Genomic DNA, 19,876 nt, shown 5'->3' with positions numbered 1-19,876 from the left:
CTTTTCTTTTTCTTCATCGGATTTGTATCCCGTCTCACGACACCTTGAGTGCACCGAACGCCCACACACCAGGCTTATTTTTTATATTTCCTATAAGCTCGTCTCTTCTCTTGCCTCAAAGTATTCCTTCTTTCTTGCTGTAGATTTTGCTCATCATATGTGTGCTTCATCATGAATGTCTGAACGCACACTCAATGGGGGATAAAGTTATACTGATAGCAACAAAGAGGAGTGGTGTTTTTAGAGCGTGCTGGCCGTGGATTATTATCTTCTGTCGGGCACGTGAACCTCCTGCATACAAATCATTCTTACTAAACCTCAAAGAGCTCACATGTTGGGCTCAGTTATACCAAGACGTCTGTGTTTCTGTGGACAAAGACAGGCCGAGGCGTTGAGAGCGCAGTGCTGCTGTAGTCGTGGTGTTGTACCGTTTTAATCCAACATGGCGCCGGCTGTGCTGCTGAGTAATGTCTGGTGCTCGGGTAAGCACTTCCTCTGGCTCGCTCCTCTCGGACCAATTACTCCTGCAGTCCCAGAGGTCGCCACGAACAGCGGAGGGGAGTCCAGATATCTGCGGTGAAAAGCTGATTCGTAATTCCAGTCCCGCGCTCGGGAGTCGATAAAGTTTACATCCAAAGAGCTAAATGAGAACACGGAGTCATCAGTTTTGTTGTTGTTAAACTTTTGGCTTCTCAGGGTTTTTCTTCTGCGGGTCGTACTTAATGAAAACAGGATGAAAATTATAAGCAGGAGTCATTGTTAAAAGTCATAAAATATCACTGCAGAATATGAAAAAAAAACCTGAAGAAACCGGAGCTTTAGATGCACTAACAGGAACGTTTAGCTTTTATTCTAATCAAGACACTTTCATACAACCAAGCGTTCAGCTCCACTGAAGTCACAGGGGTTAACATTTTCTATTTCCTCTTTGTATTTTCAAAGTTACTCAGGATGAACTTTAACAACTCTTTTTTTTTTTCATGTGCAAAATGTGTCCCTTTTGTTTAAGCTTCAGCGTCCTTTGCACAGCGTTGATGCGGCTTCATTTAGCAGCGATTGTTTGCATCCTGTGTGTCCGTCTGAGTGTTGAAAGGAAACAAGCAGCCGAGCCGGAGAGACGCAATGAATGCAATGTCAAGTGTAATCACAGAAACGTGTGTGAAGAGTCGTGTTTCTGGAGTTCCTTGAAAGTTTGTAAATTTGTGAATTTGTATTTGTGTGTTTCCATGCAAGCCTCTGATGTGTGTGTGTGTGTGTCTGTGTGTGTTTCTTGCAGATATCAGGATGTCTAAAGCAGCAGAGGAGGAGAAGCCTGGGGCTGACTATCCAGGGGACAGCTCAGGTACAGACACACACACTCACACACACACACACACACACACACACACACACACACACACACACACACACACACACAAACACACAGTATAATAACCGTGACCCTCTGTGTTTCAGACTCAGACAGAAACAGCCCTGATCACAAGGTGAGTTTTATCTTTCATCATCACTGGTTCCTGAGATATTAAACATTTTACTGTATTTACTTTACTTACATTCATTAAAGAGTCATTATAAATAAACTGGTGCACTGTTTCTTAAAATCTACGTCTAGCTGATCATTACCCTTTGATTGGTTTTGACGGCCTTTTACATGAAGCTGGTTCACTGAGAACTCGGTGACTCAGATTACACAAAGCCAGTTTCTACCTGATCTGTCACCGGTTGATTTTGTTGCTGTCGTTAAATGATAGTGATCATATCTTCTTGCTGGTGTGTTTTTGCCTCAGGTCCAGCTGATGAAAACCAGCCCCTACAGCATGTCTCCCACACTGGCTGGAAGCAAGGTGAGCCAGTTCAGAAGCAGTTAGAGGGTGTGCATATGTGTGTGTGTGTGTGTGTGTGTGTGTGTGTGTGTGTGTGTGTGTGTGTGTGTGTGTGTGTGTGTGTGTGTGTGTGTGTGTGTGCATATAAGCTAATAACGATGGCAACTATTTTTTGAAATCAGTCAATATATTTAATTTTTAGGGGAAATGTATGCTTACATAAAAATGACAGTAATGATGCCTAAAAATGTTTTGTAGGTTTGTGTTATAGACTGTATAAAGAATGGACAACACAACAGCTTCAAAAAGTGAAGCCAAAAGATTTAGAGTCCCCCCCCCCCCCCCCCCCCCCCCCCACTGGCTGCTATTTTTTGGTTATAAGCTCCGCCTCCTCCATGCTAACAGATAGGGCAAACTTGAAAATCAAAATAGAAGTCAAATAAATTTAACTCAAACATGGTTGTCAAAGTTTGTAATTCTCATGCTGAGTTATGTCGAAGTGTTAGCTCTTGTGAAGAAGTTTATTTCAGTTAGTTATTTGGTGCCAAAAGGAGCGGATGTGACATCATGATTGACAGCTCAGTTGACAAATGAAGCTCGTGCAGCGTTCTTTCCCAGATAAAGAAGGAACAACGAGAAGAAACTTAACAATCACTAACACAACAGTCCTTCCACCTTAAGTTGTGTTTTGGCTTCAACTCTGCACAACAGAAGTAGATGAAAATGCATCGTCCATATTTATATACAGTGTAAATCCCCGCATGTAGATATGTGATTATATGTGAGTATGTATGAGTGCTTTGCTGTGAATAAATCTTCTGAAAAAGCCTGAGGTGACACTCCTGTCAGCAGCTCTGAATATGCAAAACGTACCTCTTGTCCCCTCCCCTCCTTCCCTCCTTCCCCCGCTGGAGATCAGAGAGCTCTGAGAGGAAAAGGCAGAAAGAGAAAGGATGTGTACGAGGACATATTGAGTGATAGACACACAGTAAAGGCGCTGCACAGAGTAGCGGTGATTGATGGGTAATGACAGCGCTGTGAGCAGGTAACGACAGCTGGGGGTCAGAGGTCAGCAGCCGTGGAATATTTCTGACACCCTGAAAACGAGGACGATTGACTCATCCTTCTGGACGGATGACCGGCACACACGTCAACCTGTGAATCAGCAGTGAGAGGAGGCTCGGGTTCAAGTCCAAGTCAGGGAAAGGAGTTCTGATGAGGATTCTGTCACTCTGTAAACACGTGGTGTAAAAAAAGCATCTAATTATTGAACATTTTGATAACTTTGAGTATACTTAACAAAACCTTTACTCTGGTTTGAGCACTAAAACAACAACTTGAAAAGTCAGATTGTAAGTGTAAATCATAAAATGTCTGTTACCAGCTCTAAGATTTAAACCTGTGTGTTCATTACTGTTTGAATTTGATGCAGCGTGGCACTTATTAAAACACTTCCTTTGATTTATGTGGTTTTAAAATGAAGAAACTTGTGGCACCGAATAGCCTCATGGTGATGTCCTGTGCTCCATGTACAGAGGCTGTAGTCCTCATCACAGCGGTCGGGGGTTTGAATCCGACCTCTGCCTTCGCTGCATGTCACCCCCCCTCTCTCTCCTCCCAACACTTCCTGTCTCTCTTCAGCTGTCCTGTCAAATAACGGCAAAAAAAACTAACCTGAAATGTGCCCTGTGATCTCCTTTAGGTAAAGAATGAAGAGATCTCTGAGATGACCCACAGCGCTGCTGCTCCTCCCTCCCAACAACAACAACAACAACAACAACAACAGCAACTACAGCAACAACAACAGCAACTACAACAGCAACAACAACAACAACAACAACAGCAGCAACAACAACAACAGCAGCAGCAGCAGCAACAACACCACCACACACAGATGATGCTGGCCGGCAGTCAGCTAGCAGGGGTGAGACAACGGACACAAACACAGCCCACCCAATAACTGATTTGCAAATGCTTTAAAGCAGCTCACTTCACTTTCATTTATTTTGCATGTGTTGATTCTTTTCTAGACTTTGTATAAAACTGTTTTGGAAACATGGCAACAGCTGAGAACTGAGAACGGCTTAAACCACTTCAATCGATCTCTAGTGAAAGGACTAAATGAAATCAGTCCAGATTTCTCTTTGTCTTTGGTGCTTTTTTAATTTTCTGGGATTTAAAAGATGATGAAAATAATGAAGCACAAACCATTTGCTTGACTTGCTCTGGCATGCTTTAACTGTCCGCTAACAGGTTCACCTGCAACTCTGTTCCTGGAATGTTTTTTTTCCTCACTGTCTTTGTGTCTTGCCTTCCCTCCACATTTTTATTCCTTTACTTGATCATTCCGTCATCCTCTCTTCTGTCGCTCCTCACCTTCACCTGTCCTTACATCCACTCTCCCACCTCCTCCTTCGTTTCTACATCCTCCCATCACCCTATCCTTCTTCCTCCGCCTGCTCTCCCCCTCCAGCTTGCCGCTCTCCTCCCGGCTCAGCAGCAGCTCCTCCTCCAGCAGGCTCAGGCTCAGCTCCTGGCGGCCGCAGTTCAGCAGTCAAACGCTGCCCATGCTGCTCACGCCGCCCATGCAGCAGCGCAGCAACAAGCCAACCAGCAGCAACAGCAGCAGCAGATCCAATCACAATCCCAGCAGCAGCAAGCCAAACAGGAGCAAACAGTACAAGCACCGCAGCTGACCCTGTCGCAGCCAATCCAGCTCACTGCACAGGTATTCATAGCAAACTCTTTATTTTTTCCCACTTCAATAATTAATTAATTGACTTTTATTTTGGCGGTCACTCTGCAGAACCATAACCTTTAAGCTTGATTAATTGATGCTGTGTACTGAGACATAACCAATGTGTTGGTTTGCAGGACATCCAACAGTTGTTGCAGCTCCAGCAGCTGGTCCTGATGCCGGGTCATCCTCTCCAGTCTCCGGCCCAGTTCCTCCTGTCTCAGCCAGCACAGGCACAGCAGACGCAGCAGGGTAAGGACTGGACTCTGGACACACAGTGGTCTGAAGAAACAAACAGATCAAATCAACAAGAAAAAAATACACTTTCATTTGTGGTTTTTAGTTAAAAGCATGCATCATTTAAGAGTGCATACATCAGTATTTCTTCAATTTGTCTTCCTGCTTTTTCTCTTCTTTGATTTCTTTGCTGGTTTTTTAATTGTATCGAGAAAAGGTGTAACAGCTTCTCTCTCTTTGAAATGTCCTGTCTTTAATTTTCTTTGGTGAGCTGTTCTCGTTAATCATTGGTTCCTCTCAGCAAGTGTTGCCTCGAGACGCTTTACAAAAGAGCAGTTAAAAGACCTTACTCTTTGTATTGCATCAGAAATAAAAACATGATCTGACTCCGAAGCTTTTAATAACAAGGCAAATCTGTGAACTCATGACTCAAGTCACATGTCTTGAATGTCTTAAGCATGTTTGACTTCTTGGTGGTCATCAATCGACCTCTCTGTGTCTGCTGCGCTGTTTGTTTTTATGCATCTATGTCGCTGTTAATCTACAGTATGTCTGCTGCAGTCGTCAGTCTTTATCTTCTTCACGGTGTTGTTGTATCAGGTGTGTCATTTGTCCAAAAGCCTAACCAGAGACAGACTGCACATAAGTCCCGGCTAGAGGAGATCCTACGTTCATTGCATCGCTTGCACTTAAACGTATGGTCCCTGACACGTAAACTGAATCAAACAATATCGATGCCTCGTTTGTTACCACGGCAACTGCAATATAAGTTCTAGTCACCTGGTATTGACTCATTTATTGTTTTTTAATTACAAAAATTCCAAGTGAACTCCTGCACATTGTCTTCTTAATTGCACAAATACCTCATAAAATGTTGCTAAAATGTTTGTGCCATTCAGACAGCGCGCTCTCTCTCTCTCTCTCTCTTTTGCTCGCTTCAGCTTTAAGAATACGACTGAAGATCTGTAGTTATTTCAAGGCTTCGTTACATTTCGACACTATAGACCATTAAAATAATGGAGATTGTGTGTTTGCTAAAACATGGTATCAAATAGAGTTCAAGTTGAGAAAATGTTGTAACCTTGGTTCTCCTTCCTGTCACAGGTTTGCTCTCGACACCAAATCTGATCCAGCTACCTCAGCAAAGCCCAGGGGCGCTACTGACAACCCCTCCTCGTCTGGGCCTCCAAGCACAGGTAGAACATCTGTTTGTGTCGAAAAAGAGCCACCATTGAAAAGTACGGAGTCTAAACTTAAAGACGAGTGGGTTTTTTTGTATCCATGCAAATCAAGTAGATGCTGAATCTCTGCATTGTGGAAGTCTCTCAGACTGAAATTTACCCTCAATGAACAGCAGAATGCGAGCATGCTTGATTGTCTTTTTGAGTCGTGTTTTGCTTTAGAAGAGACATGCAGCAAACGAGTGCACAAGATGACATGATCTCTGCTGCATCGAGCTGCCTGTTTGTTTTGAAAATCTGCTTAAAAACAAAAAGTATCCCACAGCAGGTTCTCTGCATAATCGACGCAGTTTCAGAATGTGAATCTTAAATCATGACTATATACTCATACACAAGTCAAACATCTCACCTCGTATCCTTAGCCTTTCCCTTCTATAACATAACGCCTGTATGCATCCTCACACATCCCGGGGCCGTTATAGATTTTTCATTAAGCTGTGATGAAGTCGTGTTGAACCCAGTGGCAGAGTTGGTATATTTTATGCACAGAGACGGTGAATGTAAATGAGGCGTGAAGCAGATGATGTCATGCATGATGTCGGCTCAATTAGTGGATATTCCCGAACATCAGGGGGGGTCAAATTCCCGCTCAGGCTTACCTGTGTGTCAGCTGACCCTGTGGCTGCAAAGGTTAAACCCCTGTACCCAAATATTGAAATCACAGCTTATTTCTCATGCACGTTTTCTGAATTATTCGTCAGGACTCCGTGGGTCAAAGATCTTGTGTGGTTTTTTGCATTATTCCCAGATGACGACCTCATATGTATTCACTGAACAGTTTATTTAAATTCACCCTTATTTTCTTCTGAAACGCTTTTCATAACCTTGAAACTGTATAATTTATCAGAGGAGCATTGTGCAGCACAGTTCGGATGCCATTAAGTTACTTGGGCCTCAAACTGGATTCTTCAAATGTTGTTTGGATCAAACTGAAAGAAGCAAATATTCATGTTTGGACTGTTAATTCCTCTGTTTTCCTGACATGTCAGAGGGAGAAGAGCAGTGATGGGGTCTGTGGAAGCAGCAGCAGCGCCGGCTCTCTCGCCTCAGGCGGCAGCAGCAGTGTTGGCGTTGTGACGTCTGTGGGAGCTACTTCAGCCTCCAGCAGCTCCATGGCCTCCTCGCTGGCGTCCGGTTTGACTCCTGGAGGTCATGGGGGTCACGGGGCTCACATGGGGGAGGAGCCCAGCGACCTGGAGGAGCTGGAGCAGTTTGCCCGCACCTTCAAACAACGACGCATTAAGCTGGGATTCACCCAGGTAAGACACAAGAAACGACAAGGACCAGAAAGGTGGACGAGAGGGAGTGTGTTCCTGAACAGGCAGATGTCTCAGGTCAGTTTCTCACGTTGGTTTTTTGTCTCTGTCAGGGAGACGTTGGCGTGGCGATGGGCAAACTGTATGGCAATGACTTCAGCCAGACCACCATCTCTCGATTTGAGGCCCTCAACCTGAGCTTTAAGAACATGTGCAAGCTGAAACCTCTGCTCGAGAAGTGGCTGGGTGACGCAGGTAAACACATAACATACGATTTCATCTTTGCAATCATGTAGATTTTATAATGTTTTCTATTTTTTACGAGAGGAAAAGTACAAAGCACTGTAGCGTTCTTTCAACACAATCAAACCACTGCCTTCACAGCTGTTCTGTCTGTTATCTTAACACTTCTTCATGTCTCTCTCTCTCTCTCTCTCTCTCTCTCTCTCTCTCTCGCTCTATAACACTCTGACAGAAACCATGGCGGTCGACAGCATGCTGCCCAGCCCGTCCTCTCTCTCCTCCCCCTTGTTGGGCATGGAGGGTCTACCCGGCCGACGCAGGAAGAAACGCACCAGCATCGAGACCAACGTGCGAGTGGCCTTAGAGCGCAACTTCAACATGGTGGGAGAAATGTGTATCTGTGTGTCTGCAAAACGAAAAACCGTCTCTCGTTTTCTCGTCAGAAATCCTTCTTTAGTGTCAATCATACTCATCGTACCGTCATTGTCCTGCTCAGAACCAGAAGCCTACCTCGGAGGAGATCCTGCTCATGGCCGAGCAGCTCAACATGGAGAAGGAGGTGATCCGCGTTTGGTTCTGCAACCGCCGGCAGAAAGAGAAGCGCATCAACCCCTCCAGCAGCACCACCCCTCCCCTGCCCAGCCAGACCTCGCCCATTGTGACGCACAAAGCCTCCTGCTACAGCCCACACATGGTACGCTCCAACACTAACCTTTCAGTACTTCTTTTGTGTGTTACACCAGAAGTGGGGCTGATGTTTGCTTCATGGAAGGATGGCTGTATTTCCTGATCTGATTTATCTCTCCCCCCCCCCCCCCCTCCAGATATCGAGTCAGGGTCTGTCCCAGGTCCCCACCAGCCTCAGCACAACAGGTGAGCTGTAATTAATGTTTGTGCCTGCTTGTCAATAAATAATTAAAGGTTAGAGCAGCGCCTCTCAACCCCCGAGGTCGGCCACAGGAAGATTGAACCGGTCCTGACATTATTTGGGAGAAGTTGATACTTGAGTTTTGTCGACTGGTTTGATGAAACACTGAAGAATCACTTTAAAAAAAAAAAAAAAAAAAGGATTTCTGTGAGAGAGAGAAATAGAAAACAATGATGTTTTGTTGACGACAACATGGAAGCACTGGTACCATCTCGAGTTGTTTACCCCCGTGAGTCGCGCCTCGTTCTCGTGATTTATAGAGATCAGCCACAGTGTGCGGCGTCCCAGGCTTCACAGATATGACAGATGACCTGACAGGTAACAAACACAGCTGGAAATGTATCGTCCTGTTGAGCCCAGGCTAATACTCTCCTATCAAACTTCTCTCCCCAGTCTGTGCTTGAAGTGGATTAAATGAGACACTCAAAAAGCTCCCTATCGTGTCCCATGATGGAGAACCGTGTCACCAAAGTCTTTATTCAGTAACAAACCACCGTCCAGTGACAACAAACCTGTATTAATGTCCTCCTTTCGCTTCTCTTCCTCTCAGCTGCCAGCTCCTCTCCTTCAGCCTCCTGCCCCATGACTCCCGTCAGCTCGGCTGCAGTGGGCTCCACCTCTTCTGCTGTGACCCCGCCCCCTCACAGCACAGCCAGCCCCGCCCCTCAGAGCCTCGCCACCCACGGGCTCAACACAGGGTGAGTGTTCATGTACAACTTAATGTATGACAGCTTCCATCCGAGACTGTTGGAATCTTTTTTTTTAGCATTTTCCAAAACAATGTTATCGAAAACTAGAAGTGTGCTCACACACTCACAGCCCAGACCTGAGCCAAGGCCAGTAGTCGTCTATGTAAGCGAATCTAGATTGGAACTACTGTGAATGTCTGAATTTAAAAGGAGTAAAACAACCATAACCCTAAAATAATAATAATTATGGTCAAATTTGGTTGCTTCCTCATTTCTCTGCGGAGATATATTTGCTTTTTAACCTTCTGTTCTTGGACAAAACCGGCTGCGTCATGAGTGTAATTGTTCATATACGTGGCTATGCACTAAGCATGTTACTGATGGAGACCTCAAGAGGGCTCACCAGAGAGCTCAGGCTGTCTGCAGCTACTGGATGCAAGGGATGTAGACGACAGCAGGCCTATTGAACTCTGACCGGCGGGTGACATCAGACTGGCCCGCAGATCCGTTCTATTAACAATTCAAAAGTAAATAACTAATAAACAGGGGGTAACACTTGTGGATGACTGTCACATGGTTGCCACAGTAAAGTTTTCAATAGAACATCTTTGGTCCTGTGCACGCAGCCTATCACAAGCGGTGGGCTTTATTGTCCAGCCCCCCGGGTCCTTAGCTTTGTAATCAGTCTGACAAAGAACTCTGCATGTTCACACACACGTGGAGACGTGTTTTCAATGTAAGCCTCTGAGTTTGAATCTGCGACAACTTCAGAGACATTAGAAGGAAACTTCAGGCCTGCGTCTTCCCTGAGTTACACTACATAATGTTTCTATGCCTAACCTGTCAACTGCTTCTCTACATGTGTGAATGTTCGCGTTGCGTTTGTGTGTGTCTGTGTGTCTGTGTGTCTGTGTGTCTGTGTGTCTGTGTGTCTGTGTGTGTGAATGTGCGGCTCATCCACACATTTCAGGAACACAATGATGGGAGTAAGCACAGGGATGAACCCGGCCCTCATTGGCAGCAATCCCTTGGCTACCATGCAAGGTGTGTGTGTGTGTGTGTTGTTGTTGTTGTTGCATGCAGACTGGCCCCTCTGGCCCCTGAGAGTCCTCATGAGTCTCATTTCTAAAGACCACTTCCCATTTCACCCTTCATCCATTCTGTCCAAAATGAATTTCCTTGAAGCCACGCTCCTCCTCCTCCTCCTCCTCCTCTTGCTCCTTCTTAGCTTCAAACTTTCTGAGTCGCTCAGTATGGTGAGAGATTCAATTTGAGTCTCATACAATAGTCTGCTATTATCACAAAGTGACAACGGCCCCTTATGGCGGAGCTTAAGTCAGCTTACAGTAAACAGTTGAACAGGCACAATCCCCCCCCCTCAATATCGGGACCCTGTTGGCTAAATAACTAGTTTCACTCAAAATTCTCCTTTTATTGTACGAGATGATCTGCAGCCGAATCAATTAAGCAGCACAAATACCGTGAGTGGAGCTCAGCTTTGAATCCGCCACGTGGTGCGTCTCCCTTATAGCGCCAATTCAGACTTTGCCCCTCTTTTTTCTCCCGCTCTGTTCTGCGTCATTCAGAGGGCGGCCTCCTCCAGGCCATGTGTTGATGAGAAGGACACAGTCTGTTAGGGAAACTGCAGGCCTGGCACTGCTGGCTCTGATGGAGCTAGAGGCTGACGGGGAGAAGAAAGAGGAGCCTCTGTGAAAAAGAGCGAGGTGGAGATGAAGTGTCCATGTGAAAGGAGTTCTGGGTTGGATCCCTCCGGGGGGGCCGCACACAGGCGATGAATGTTTACACTGGTGGTGCTCTAATGGATAAAAGTGTTGACGACTGGAGTTCAGAAGTGGGCAGGTGTGCGGGTGGCGTTCTGCCTGGACAGTTAATCCCACATGTTTGCTGCTGCACTTCTGCAGCAAAGATTATTTTCAGCATCAGGAAGTTTGTAGTCTGTTATTATATTTTTCAAAACGAGCTGCAAAGCAATTCATTGTACAGTTTGAAAGACATATATTTAAGCAAACGGTCATGTTGCACACTCTATGTACAGAGGCCGTGGGTTCAAATCTGACATCGGCCCGTTGCTGCACGTCGTCCCCTCTCTCTCTCTCCTCAAAACATTTCCTGTCTCTCCTCAGCTGTCCTATCAAATAAAGGCAAACATGGCCCCAAAAAATACATTTTAAAAAGTACAACTTATAAGGAAAGGTACACAAAGAAAGTGTCAACTAAAAAATACAAAATTAAACTGGAAAAGTGGTTAGAGTGCACGCCTCATGTTCAGAGGCTAAAGTCCTCGAGATAGCAGGCGGCCCGGGTTTGAATCTGGATCTCTCCGGTCTCTGACTCTATCCACCATCCTGTCTCTGATTAAGGGCATGAGTTTTTAAACTTAGGTATATTATCTTCTTCTTTCTCTTCCAGAAGGTCACTCTGAAACGTAAACACTTGAGCAAATAACACAACATTTCTATGTCCTGTATTTATCCTCTCTTTTTTTATTTAACTAGGGTTAGGGTTCAGATTGCGATCATAATACAAAACTCTTCCATGAAGTTCTTGTAACAATGGGTGGGAAATACAAAGAGAAAGAATAAAAAACGGTTCATACATCACGGCAAAGCTTTCTAAAAGATGTAGAGAGAGAAGCGAGGGCGACAAAGATTCTTTTTAAAAACATTTGAACCCTTGAGAGCGATAGCTGGAGTTTTTTTATCAACAGCGTATCATAACTGTTGAGTGTCATGTTGATTGTCTGAGGATACTTGGTTTTGTGTGCAGACATCCACAGATACTAAGCTGAAGGAATGAGCAACAAAAGAATGATATTATTGAAAAAAAACATCATCCAACTGGACTCACTGTCATTGTCACATAGAAGAGAGTTACTGCTGTTGTGTGCATGAACACGTGTAGTAAACACTCCATCAGGCTCACTGTCATTAGCCTCCTTGTGTTACAGGATCGAGTCTCCTTCACCTCCACATTTTCATTTCAAAGAGTCAGTTCACTCAGATAACAAGAGATACTTCGGGGAGTTTCTCTCCATGCAGGTTCAAATTCCAGTAAAAGTTTGTCTTTGCAGGATTAGTATCTGAGTTAACTCTGACAACAATTAGTGAGTCCTTTTAAAAGGAGTTTCTTTGTAGCACAGGAATGATTCTGACTGGAGGCGCGGGGCACATGCCAAGTGGGCGGCCCAGGTTCAAATCTGACCTGTGGCTCGTTACCTGCTTCTCATTCCCCACTCTCTCTCTCCCCAGTTTCAGACTCTATTCTCTGTCCTGTCTCTAAAACAAAGGCATGAAAGCCAAAAAATAAACCTTACTTGAAAATCTTTTTGTTCTTATTTGGGTTACTCTGACTCTTCGATCGTCTGTTTCTGATTCAGTATAATCACAGACGGTCAGATGAATATCCATCCACCCTGCAGTCATCCCTCATCGTCCACATGTCCACCGTCCCATTTTGAATACTTTTAATGCGCAGAAACTGATGTGTTCACTGACTTCTCTTTCTGTCCTCCACATCTCTGTTTCCACCTCCCGTCTCTCTCTCTGCTTTCCTTCAAACGGTTTCTTCTTTCTGTTCTCTGCCTTCATTCATCCCTCTCTCCATCTCTCGCTTTTATCCTCGTCTGAACTTTCTACATTTTTGTATCTTCACTGGCTCTTCCGGCTCTTCCTTCCATCATTTGTCCTTTCTCTGATTCTCCCTTCTCTTTCTTCCTCTTCCTCTTCTTCTTCCAATCCTTGTCTTTGATACCCTTTCCGTATTCCTCTTCCTCTCCTCTTTCTCTCTTCCTTCCTCATCAGCTCTGGCAGCAAGCGGCGGTCAGCTGTCCATCTCCGGCCTGGATGGGGGAGCGGGTCACATGCTCCTGGGCGGACCTGGGGGTCCAGTTGTCTCTTCTTCCCTCTGCCAGTCTCTTTTCCTCAACCGCCCCACCCTCCTCCCCATGGTGACCGGTTCCATGGCGACAGCCTCCACGCCCACCTTAAGTCTGGTCAGCGGCGGCATTGGTGCTTGCGGCCTGAGGCCCTCCTTCTCCCAAACTCCGCCGTCCGGTGCCAGCGACCTCATGAGCCCGACCTCCTGCCCCGAGGAGTCCGCGTCTCCTTGTTCAAGTCCCGCCTCTTTCTGTTCCTTCAGCGAAGCCTCGCCACCGCCCCTGGGAGGGGCGATGGCCGAGTGATTGCTGACTGACAGCCAAAGTATCCTATCAGAGGAGGACGAGGAGGAGGAAGAGGAGGAAGCAGAGCTTTAAAAATCCAAATTTACAACCTCGCCTTTCAACCAAAGCCATCTCTCTGTCTGATCCATCTCTGATTTCATCTCTCTCTTTCTGCGTCTCCCCGCTGAAGTCTTCTGAAGCCAAAAATATACACAGACGGATGAGGGAAGGACGAGAAGAGAGAGTGAGGATGGAGAGGATAGAGAGAACTGCAGAATGGAGGGGGGACATTTGAAACCAAATAACGATCTACAGCTGGAGAGGTGGCACTGAAACGAGCGCCGTGCTTTTTATCGGCTGGAGAGAAGAAGAAACTGAGACTGAGGGCAGGGATGAGAAGCCAAACTGTGTGTGAGAAATGGGAGGCAAAGAGAAAAGACTTGTTTAACAAGCATGGAAGGCCATGTGGTCGCAACCAAATGAAGAGGAAGATGGTAGAAAAGAAACACACACTTACAAAGAGGAAAACCAAAATCTCCAAATACCAAAAACTGAAAACCAAAAAAAGATAAAAAAACAACAAACGGAGAGAAAAGCTTTAGTTCAAAAAGACTTTTGTATTCTGATCGGTCCAGGATCAGTTCAGTGCTCCATCCTACGTCATGACAAACATTTTCCACGCTCACTCGGGGTTCCTGTTATTCTCATTCACAGAACATCTATTTTTCTATGATTTTATACTCATCGCTCTTTATCCTGATTCTTACCAAATACACACGTTAAATGCTTTACAGCTGATCCCAGACGCAAGATATCTACCTACCTCTCTCTTCACAGCTTTACAGTTTGACCCCACCTTAAAAACAACAGGCGGTGTTTGTTTTACCCAGCCTGGTGTGGCAGACGGGTGGAGTTTACTCCTACGATTCCTCTAGCGTTAGCTCGTATGCTAACCCATACTCACTGCAGACAAGAATAACTTTTACAAGCTTTTCTGTGAAGCGATACTTCCTGACAATAATTACACACTAATATGTATTAAACTCCACCCGTCTGGCACCTAAAAAACAACCATATGTGTTGAAAATCCTATTTAAGCCAAGGCAGAATTAATATTACGCTCAGTTTTCCCTTTTTTAAGCCGTTGACGTCAGTTTTTGGGGATTATTTGCTTCACCTTCTTATTTCCATCACCATCATCATCATCACCTCTTTATTATGATATTCTCATTGTTGTCTTTACACTCAAACCAAAGTTTACACTCTCTACAGTATCTATACTGCCTACAAAGAGGATGCATAAACACCACAGGCAGATAGGAATCGTCTTGGGGTTTCTTTCAGCAATATTTGCCTTCTTTTATTTATTATTACCCCACACACACACACACACCCACACCTTCATCATGTCATCCTCCAGACTGCTCATCGACCACCAGACAGTCACTCTTGGATACCAAAGCATCGCCTCTGGCAGCGCTGTCTCTGGATTTCGCCCGGGAGACGAGTGTCCAGACAAAACCTCAGTAGTGTCAAAGGGAAAAAAAAAAAACACACACACATACACACACAACTACACTACAAGCATAAGAAAGAGTCCAAACCAAAAAAAAAAAAGAACAAAAGAAAGAGGTGAAGCACCGGCGTTCCCCTTAACTGCCCCCAAACCCCTGCCCTCCATCCCATCTGCCCCTCTCCTTTGTCTCCAAAGATCACATCAAAGGGCCAAAAGAAGAAAAGAGGAGAAGAAGAAGGAGAAGCGGACAGGAGCCAAAGGTGTAAAAAAAAAAAAAAAAAAAGCTGCAGGGGGAAAGCATGAAGAAGGAGAGGAGAAGAAGAAGGAAGAGGAGCCGGAAGGAGGAGGAGGTGCGCTCGGAGCGGCGGACCAAAAAACCAAAAAGTAACCCAAAACCAAAAGCTACTACTACTGCTACTAGTTATGTATGAGTGACTGAACTGTAACTAAACCAAATACAAACAAAGAGGGGGAGGACGAGGGGAGAAAAAGGGGGGAGGAAGGCCCTGTCTGTCTGTTCGTCTTTTAGCTGTGATTGCCGTTCTTGTATCGACAGACAGAAATCGTTCCCTCCCGCCCTCTGCCAGCGACCTCGGCTTTGTTCTCACTTTGTTTTTTTTTTCCCTGGATGGATAAAATATGGAGTAACCTCAACAAACTGACTTTGAGAATATATATATTTTTGTTTTTGCTTTCCATAGTGTGTCTGTTAATGATGTATGGATTTGTCTCATTGCTTTCTACTTAATATGCGGCGGGAAGGAGGGAGGGGGGAGGGAGGGAGAGGGGCGGTGGGTTTCATATCTTCTTGTCTCTTCGGTTGTGCTCTGGGTTTTTTTTTTTTTTTTTTTTGTCCATGGTTGGAAATTGCGGTGAAAATGTAGCTTCCAAGATAAAAAAAAACCAACTTTTCTTATTTCATCCAGAATGTTAAAAAGCCAAAACTGAAAACCAAAAGCGAAACTTTTTAGAAGTACAACAATACCAAATAGAACAACCAAACCAATGCACAAGATGTCTGAGTGATTCAGCTGACTGTGTGTGTGTGCATGTATGAGTGTGTGTGTGTGTGTGTGTGTGTGTGTGTGTGTGTGTGTGTGTGTGCGCGTGTGTGTGTGTGTGTGTGTGTGAGGATGTTTCAGTAAAGAGGATTCTCTTACATAAAAACCAAACCGTCAGTCGAAGGTAAAACTCGCTCTTTCTGTCACTTAAACATGTCGGACAAAATAAAACCACTTGATGCTTTTTTAATACACCCAACAGTAAAACTCTGGCCGTTTTCAACCTGGACCTGTTTCACACATTTTTCCCATCATGCTTTTCTTCTTAGACTTTGGTATATGGTAAATGGACTTGAGCTTTTCTAATCTTCTGACTGTTCGAGACCATCAGAAGTAACTAATCCCATTCATACACACTCATACGCTGTCGATGAAACAGCGTGAGCAACTTGGGGTTGAGTGTCTTGCCCCATCGGACATGTTGCTGCAGGAGCTGGGGATCGAACCCTCGACCTTCCAGTTGAGAGAGCCACGGTCGCCCCCTTTTGCTCCTGAAATATAAGAAACATCTCGAAACCCAGAGTACACTTTGATAAATGATTCCCTATTAAGGACTATTTCCTTCAAAAAGCCAAAATGAAGTTTTGTTTTTGGTGACAGCTGATCGCTGTGATGGAAGGAAAAAGGAAAAGGCCCAGGTTGAAACCAGAGTAAAGCTTTAATGACACACACACACACACACACACACACACACACACACACACACACACACACACACACACACACACACACAGGTACTGAAGGCAACCAATGATTAAGATGATATGGGGGGTGGGAGGGCAGGGGGGGGGATGCTAACGTGTGTTAGCGTCCACTGTTAGAGGGAATGTATCCATTAGTTCTTATAGGTTTTTGTAGGGGGAAATAATCTATGTTCAATTGCTCTTACTTGTTGCTGATGTAAAAAAAAAAAAGGCTGGGACTATTATCCTTTGACGACGACCGAAGATGATGAACCAAAAGCTTTAAACCTTTTATCTCTCACGGGCTCTTTGTTGGACAAAAAATATTTGTATTTATAGTGTGAGGGAGGTGTGTGCTTTTTCGGGGGGGGATGGGGAAAAAACGGTCCGTTTGTATTTGATGAACTACTTTGTCTCTCACCTTGTTAATTTATTGACCCTTTATTTATGTATTTATTGGATTCTATTTATGTCTTTCTGGATCTTTGTAATAGTTTTTTCAGGGGTTGTTGTGCGGCTTGTATCTGCAGAGAGAGAGAGAGGTGTTCTTGAGATCAAGACAAGAATAGAAGATGCCAAACGAATGTTTTCAAAGCAAAACCAAACCTAGAGACTGCTGTGACCTGAGACACGGAGAGGAAGTAGCAGGGGGGCGGAGGAAAACGCTGGTTTTAAATCAGCTTTGTGGGAAAACTGTCGAGGAAGTGAAGCGTTACGTATTTAAATACCAGCACCGGTAACGTGTGTAACTGTAATCAATCTTCTCTCATCCATGTTACCTAGGCTACCACTCTGATCGAAAAGAGGAAAAAAAGCTTCTACCTTTTAAGTTTTTTTACGAGAAAAGAGCCGGTGTAAAGTGCTTCACAGTAAAATGACAGACCGGAAATAAAAACAGAAATTCACAACAATAGATGACGACTTAAAAAACAGGAAATATGACAATTAAAGAATTAAAACATAAAATAAATTAATAGTTACACAATACAATATGTAGGAATTAATGAATTTACATCTGGAAATGACAAAGACCAGAGATAGACCTACTGTTAAAAAAAAAGTTGACTAAGGCTGTAACATCACTCCAAATTAAAAGCCAGATTAAAAAAAGGTAGGTCTTAACTTTACTTTGAAACGTTAAAAGGATTCCTCTGTTTGAAAAAGTAAATATTTACTATATTTGAACCAAATGTCTAAGAAATAACCCCCAGGTGAAGCTGTAACAAAGCTAATGGAGTTACTGCTAACCGATAAACTAACATTAGCTCGTTTAGCTACAGCTAAGCTAGCTGCATTGAAAAGTTAATGAGCTTGTCTTTAATATGGTCAACAAAACATACCACATAGTTCACTTTAAAAATGCTTTAAGTTTACGTTCTAATTTCCACTAGAAGATTTAACCAGATTTTCTCAAACATAACTAAATGAAGCTAACTTAAGTTTCAAAACACTAAGCTAAGTGGCGTAAATGCGATTAACATCATTACTATAAACTCCAAAAAAACAGCAACTCTTGGTGTTTGTGGAAAAAAGAAAAATAGAAGTTTAAAGTTTGTTTGCAAGTAAAAGCTACTAACGCTGATATGCTTCACAGTTACGTCATAGCTTATGACGCTAACGGCGACTTTCTTTTTAGACCTCACTAAGGAGGTTTTCTCGTAACCATTTCAAACATTACTTCAGATTTTAACTATTTGGTATGTCTACTTTTTTATGATGCAACCAGGTTTAGTATCTTACTTAAGATTTAAGATCCTAAAAGATAAGGCTAGCTCTTTAAAACTTTAGCATGTTATAGCTAGCAAAAGCTACGCTAACCCAGTCTGGGACATCTGAAGGGATTTTTTTTTTTATGATAAATGTGGAAGTAATCTAGTCAGACTCTTATAATAGCTGTTCACACACTCTGAACTTGTAAAACTGGTCGGTGGTACATTTCATAAAGTTTCCCACAATGCTTTGGTTTAAAATCTGCCATGTCCTCTGTCCGCGCCTCCTCCTCTGCTCTCTGAAAAAGCTTTCTGCTTCCCTCCATCCAACTTCAGGATGAGGGGGGCTTTAACTCATACCTCTTGATACTCTGATGAAAAAACCAAATAGACATTCAAGCTTTAATGACAAAAACAAAGACGTGACTTGTCTGAACTCAGGAGTGAGGGATGTGAAACTGGCCCTAGCGAGTTAGCTTGATCAAAGGAGAAACAAAGATTTACATGAACCAGTTCTTATGGCTTTAACCGACAGAATACACCAACATGTCCGCTCACGGTCACTGGAGGAGTTCAGTGAAGTGCTGAGGATGTTGCCTGTGTTTCGTACGGAGGAAGATGATGTGTGTATATTTGTCACTGCTGTCAGGGGGGAAACGTTTGAACTCCAGGTTTAATGTTTTTACTGAACGTACATGTGCTAATTTATGTTGTTGGTGTGTTATAAAACCATCCTGCTGTTTTCAAATCCACTGCAGAGCTACATACGCAGATGTCAAATAATCTTCATCAGGTTTTTTACATTTTTTTTATGTCTCCCTTCGACAGCAGTGCAGCTCCGTTTGTATGTGTGCCTGTGTAGTCCGACCCGGCTGTGGTGAACAGAGAATGATACCAAAGTTAAAACTACCACAGTGGGACACTACGCTACAAACACAACACACACACACACACACACACACACACACACACACTCACAGTCATTCCATGTGTATATAAAACATTCAGGACTCTTGTTAGGGGAGTGTAACTGCTTAAATAAAACGTCTCGAGCGCCTGTTGTTCATATAAAAAACAGCACTTCAGGCCTTGACAGTTTTTCTACTGTAGTTCTTCTGTGGCTGTGAATGTTAATTTTACTACGATGCTCAACTCTCCAAACTCACCGAGACACACAAAACGACTTTCTTTGGCGTTGAGAACACAAAGATGTAAAACGTAAAAAACGGAGAATAACTTAAGTGGATATTGTTCGCCCCGTGTTTTTGTTAATTTCTTTAGGTGAAAAACTTTTTAAAAAAATAAACGTTTTTCCTTTCTATTTTTTCTACAATGCAGCTTAAATCCAAAGGTTAAGAGGACAGCAAAGATAGATTTTACTGCTAAAGAAAAAGACCTCAATAGTGAAAACCAAAGAGCTCCACTGTATCTTCTCACCTTGACTTTTATTTACTCACTCCACGTTGTACAACTCCAAAAGTATTCTTTAATATAGCCAAATGATGATGCTGATGGTGGTGAACATAAAAGAGGAGGCAAACACTGCTCTAAGCTTTAGTATCTGTTTTTCTGG

The 19,876-nt window shown here is 43.8% G+C and overlaps 1 protein-coding gene across 1 annotated transcript in view; it reads left to right on the top strand.

Annotated features, from left to right (window-relative positions):
- pou2f2a (POU class 2 homeobox 2a) overlaps positions 1-15,203 on the top strand; it is a 62,467-nt gene extending 47,264 nt beyond the window's left edge. The window contains exons 2-16 of the mRNA XM_065948382.1: positions 1,277-1,342; positions 1,456-1,484; positions 1,788-1,844; positions 3,526-3,747; positions 4,297-4,551; positions 4,698-4,812; positions 5,902-5,993; positions 7,028-7,297; positions 7,408-7,549; positions 7,770-7,918; positions 8,034-8,231; positions 8,362-8,410; positions 9,016-9,163; positions 10,125-10,198; positions 12,976-15,203. Coding sequence (XP_065804454.1) covers positions 1,277-1,342; positions 1,456-1,484; positions 1,788-1,844; positions 3,526-3,747; positions 4,297-4,551; positions 4,698-4,812; positions 5,902-5,993; positions 7,028-7,297; positions 7,408-7,549; positions 7,770-7,918; positions 8,034-8,231; positions 8,362-8,410; positions 9,016-9,163; positions 10,125-10,198; positions 12,976-13,355 — 2,246 coding nt within the window. The 3' untranslated portion in view covers positions 13,356-15,203. The remainder of the gene's footprint in view (positions 1-1,276; positions 1,343-1,455; positions 1,485-1,787; positions 1,845-3,525; positions 3,748-4,296; positions 4,552-4,697; positions 4,813-5,901; positions 5,994-7,027; positions 7,298-7,407; positions 7,550-7,769; positions 7,919-8,033; positions 8,232-8,361; positions 8,411-9,015; positions 9,164-10,124; positions 10,199-12,975) is intronic.
- The last annotated feature ends 4,673 nt before the right edge of the window (positions 15,204-19,876 follow it).

The sequence above is a fragment of the Labrus bergylta genome, chromosome 19, assembly GCF_963930695.1.
Source record: "Labrus bergylta chromosome 19, fLabBer1.1, whole genome shotgun sequence".
In the NCBI taxonomy this organism is placed as follows: Eukaryota; Metazoa; Chordata; class Actinopteri; order Labriformes; family Labridae; genus Labrus; species Labrus bergylta.
The sequence above is the reverse complement of the archived record's forward strand: the minus strand, read 5'-3'. Positions and strand labels throughout refer to the sequence as shown.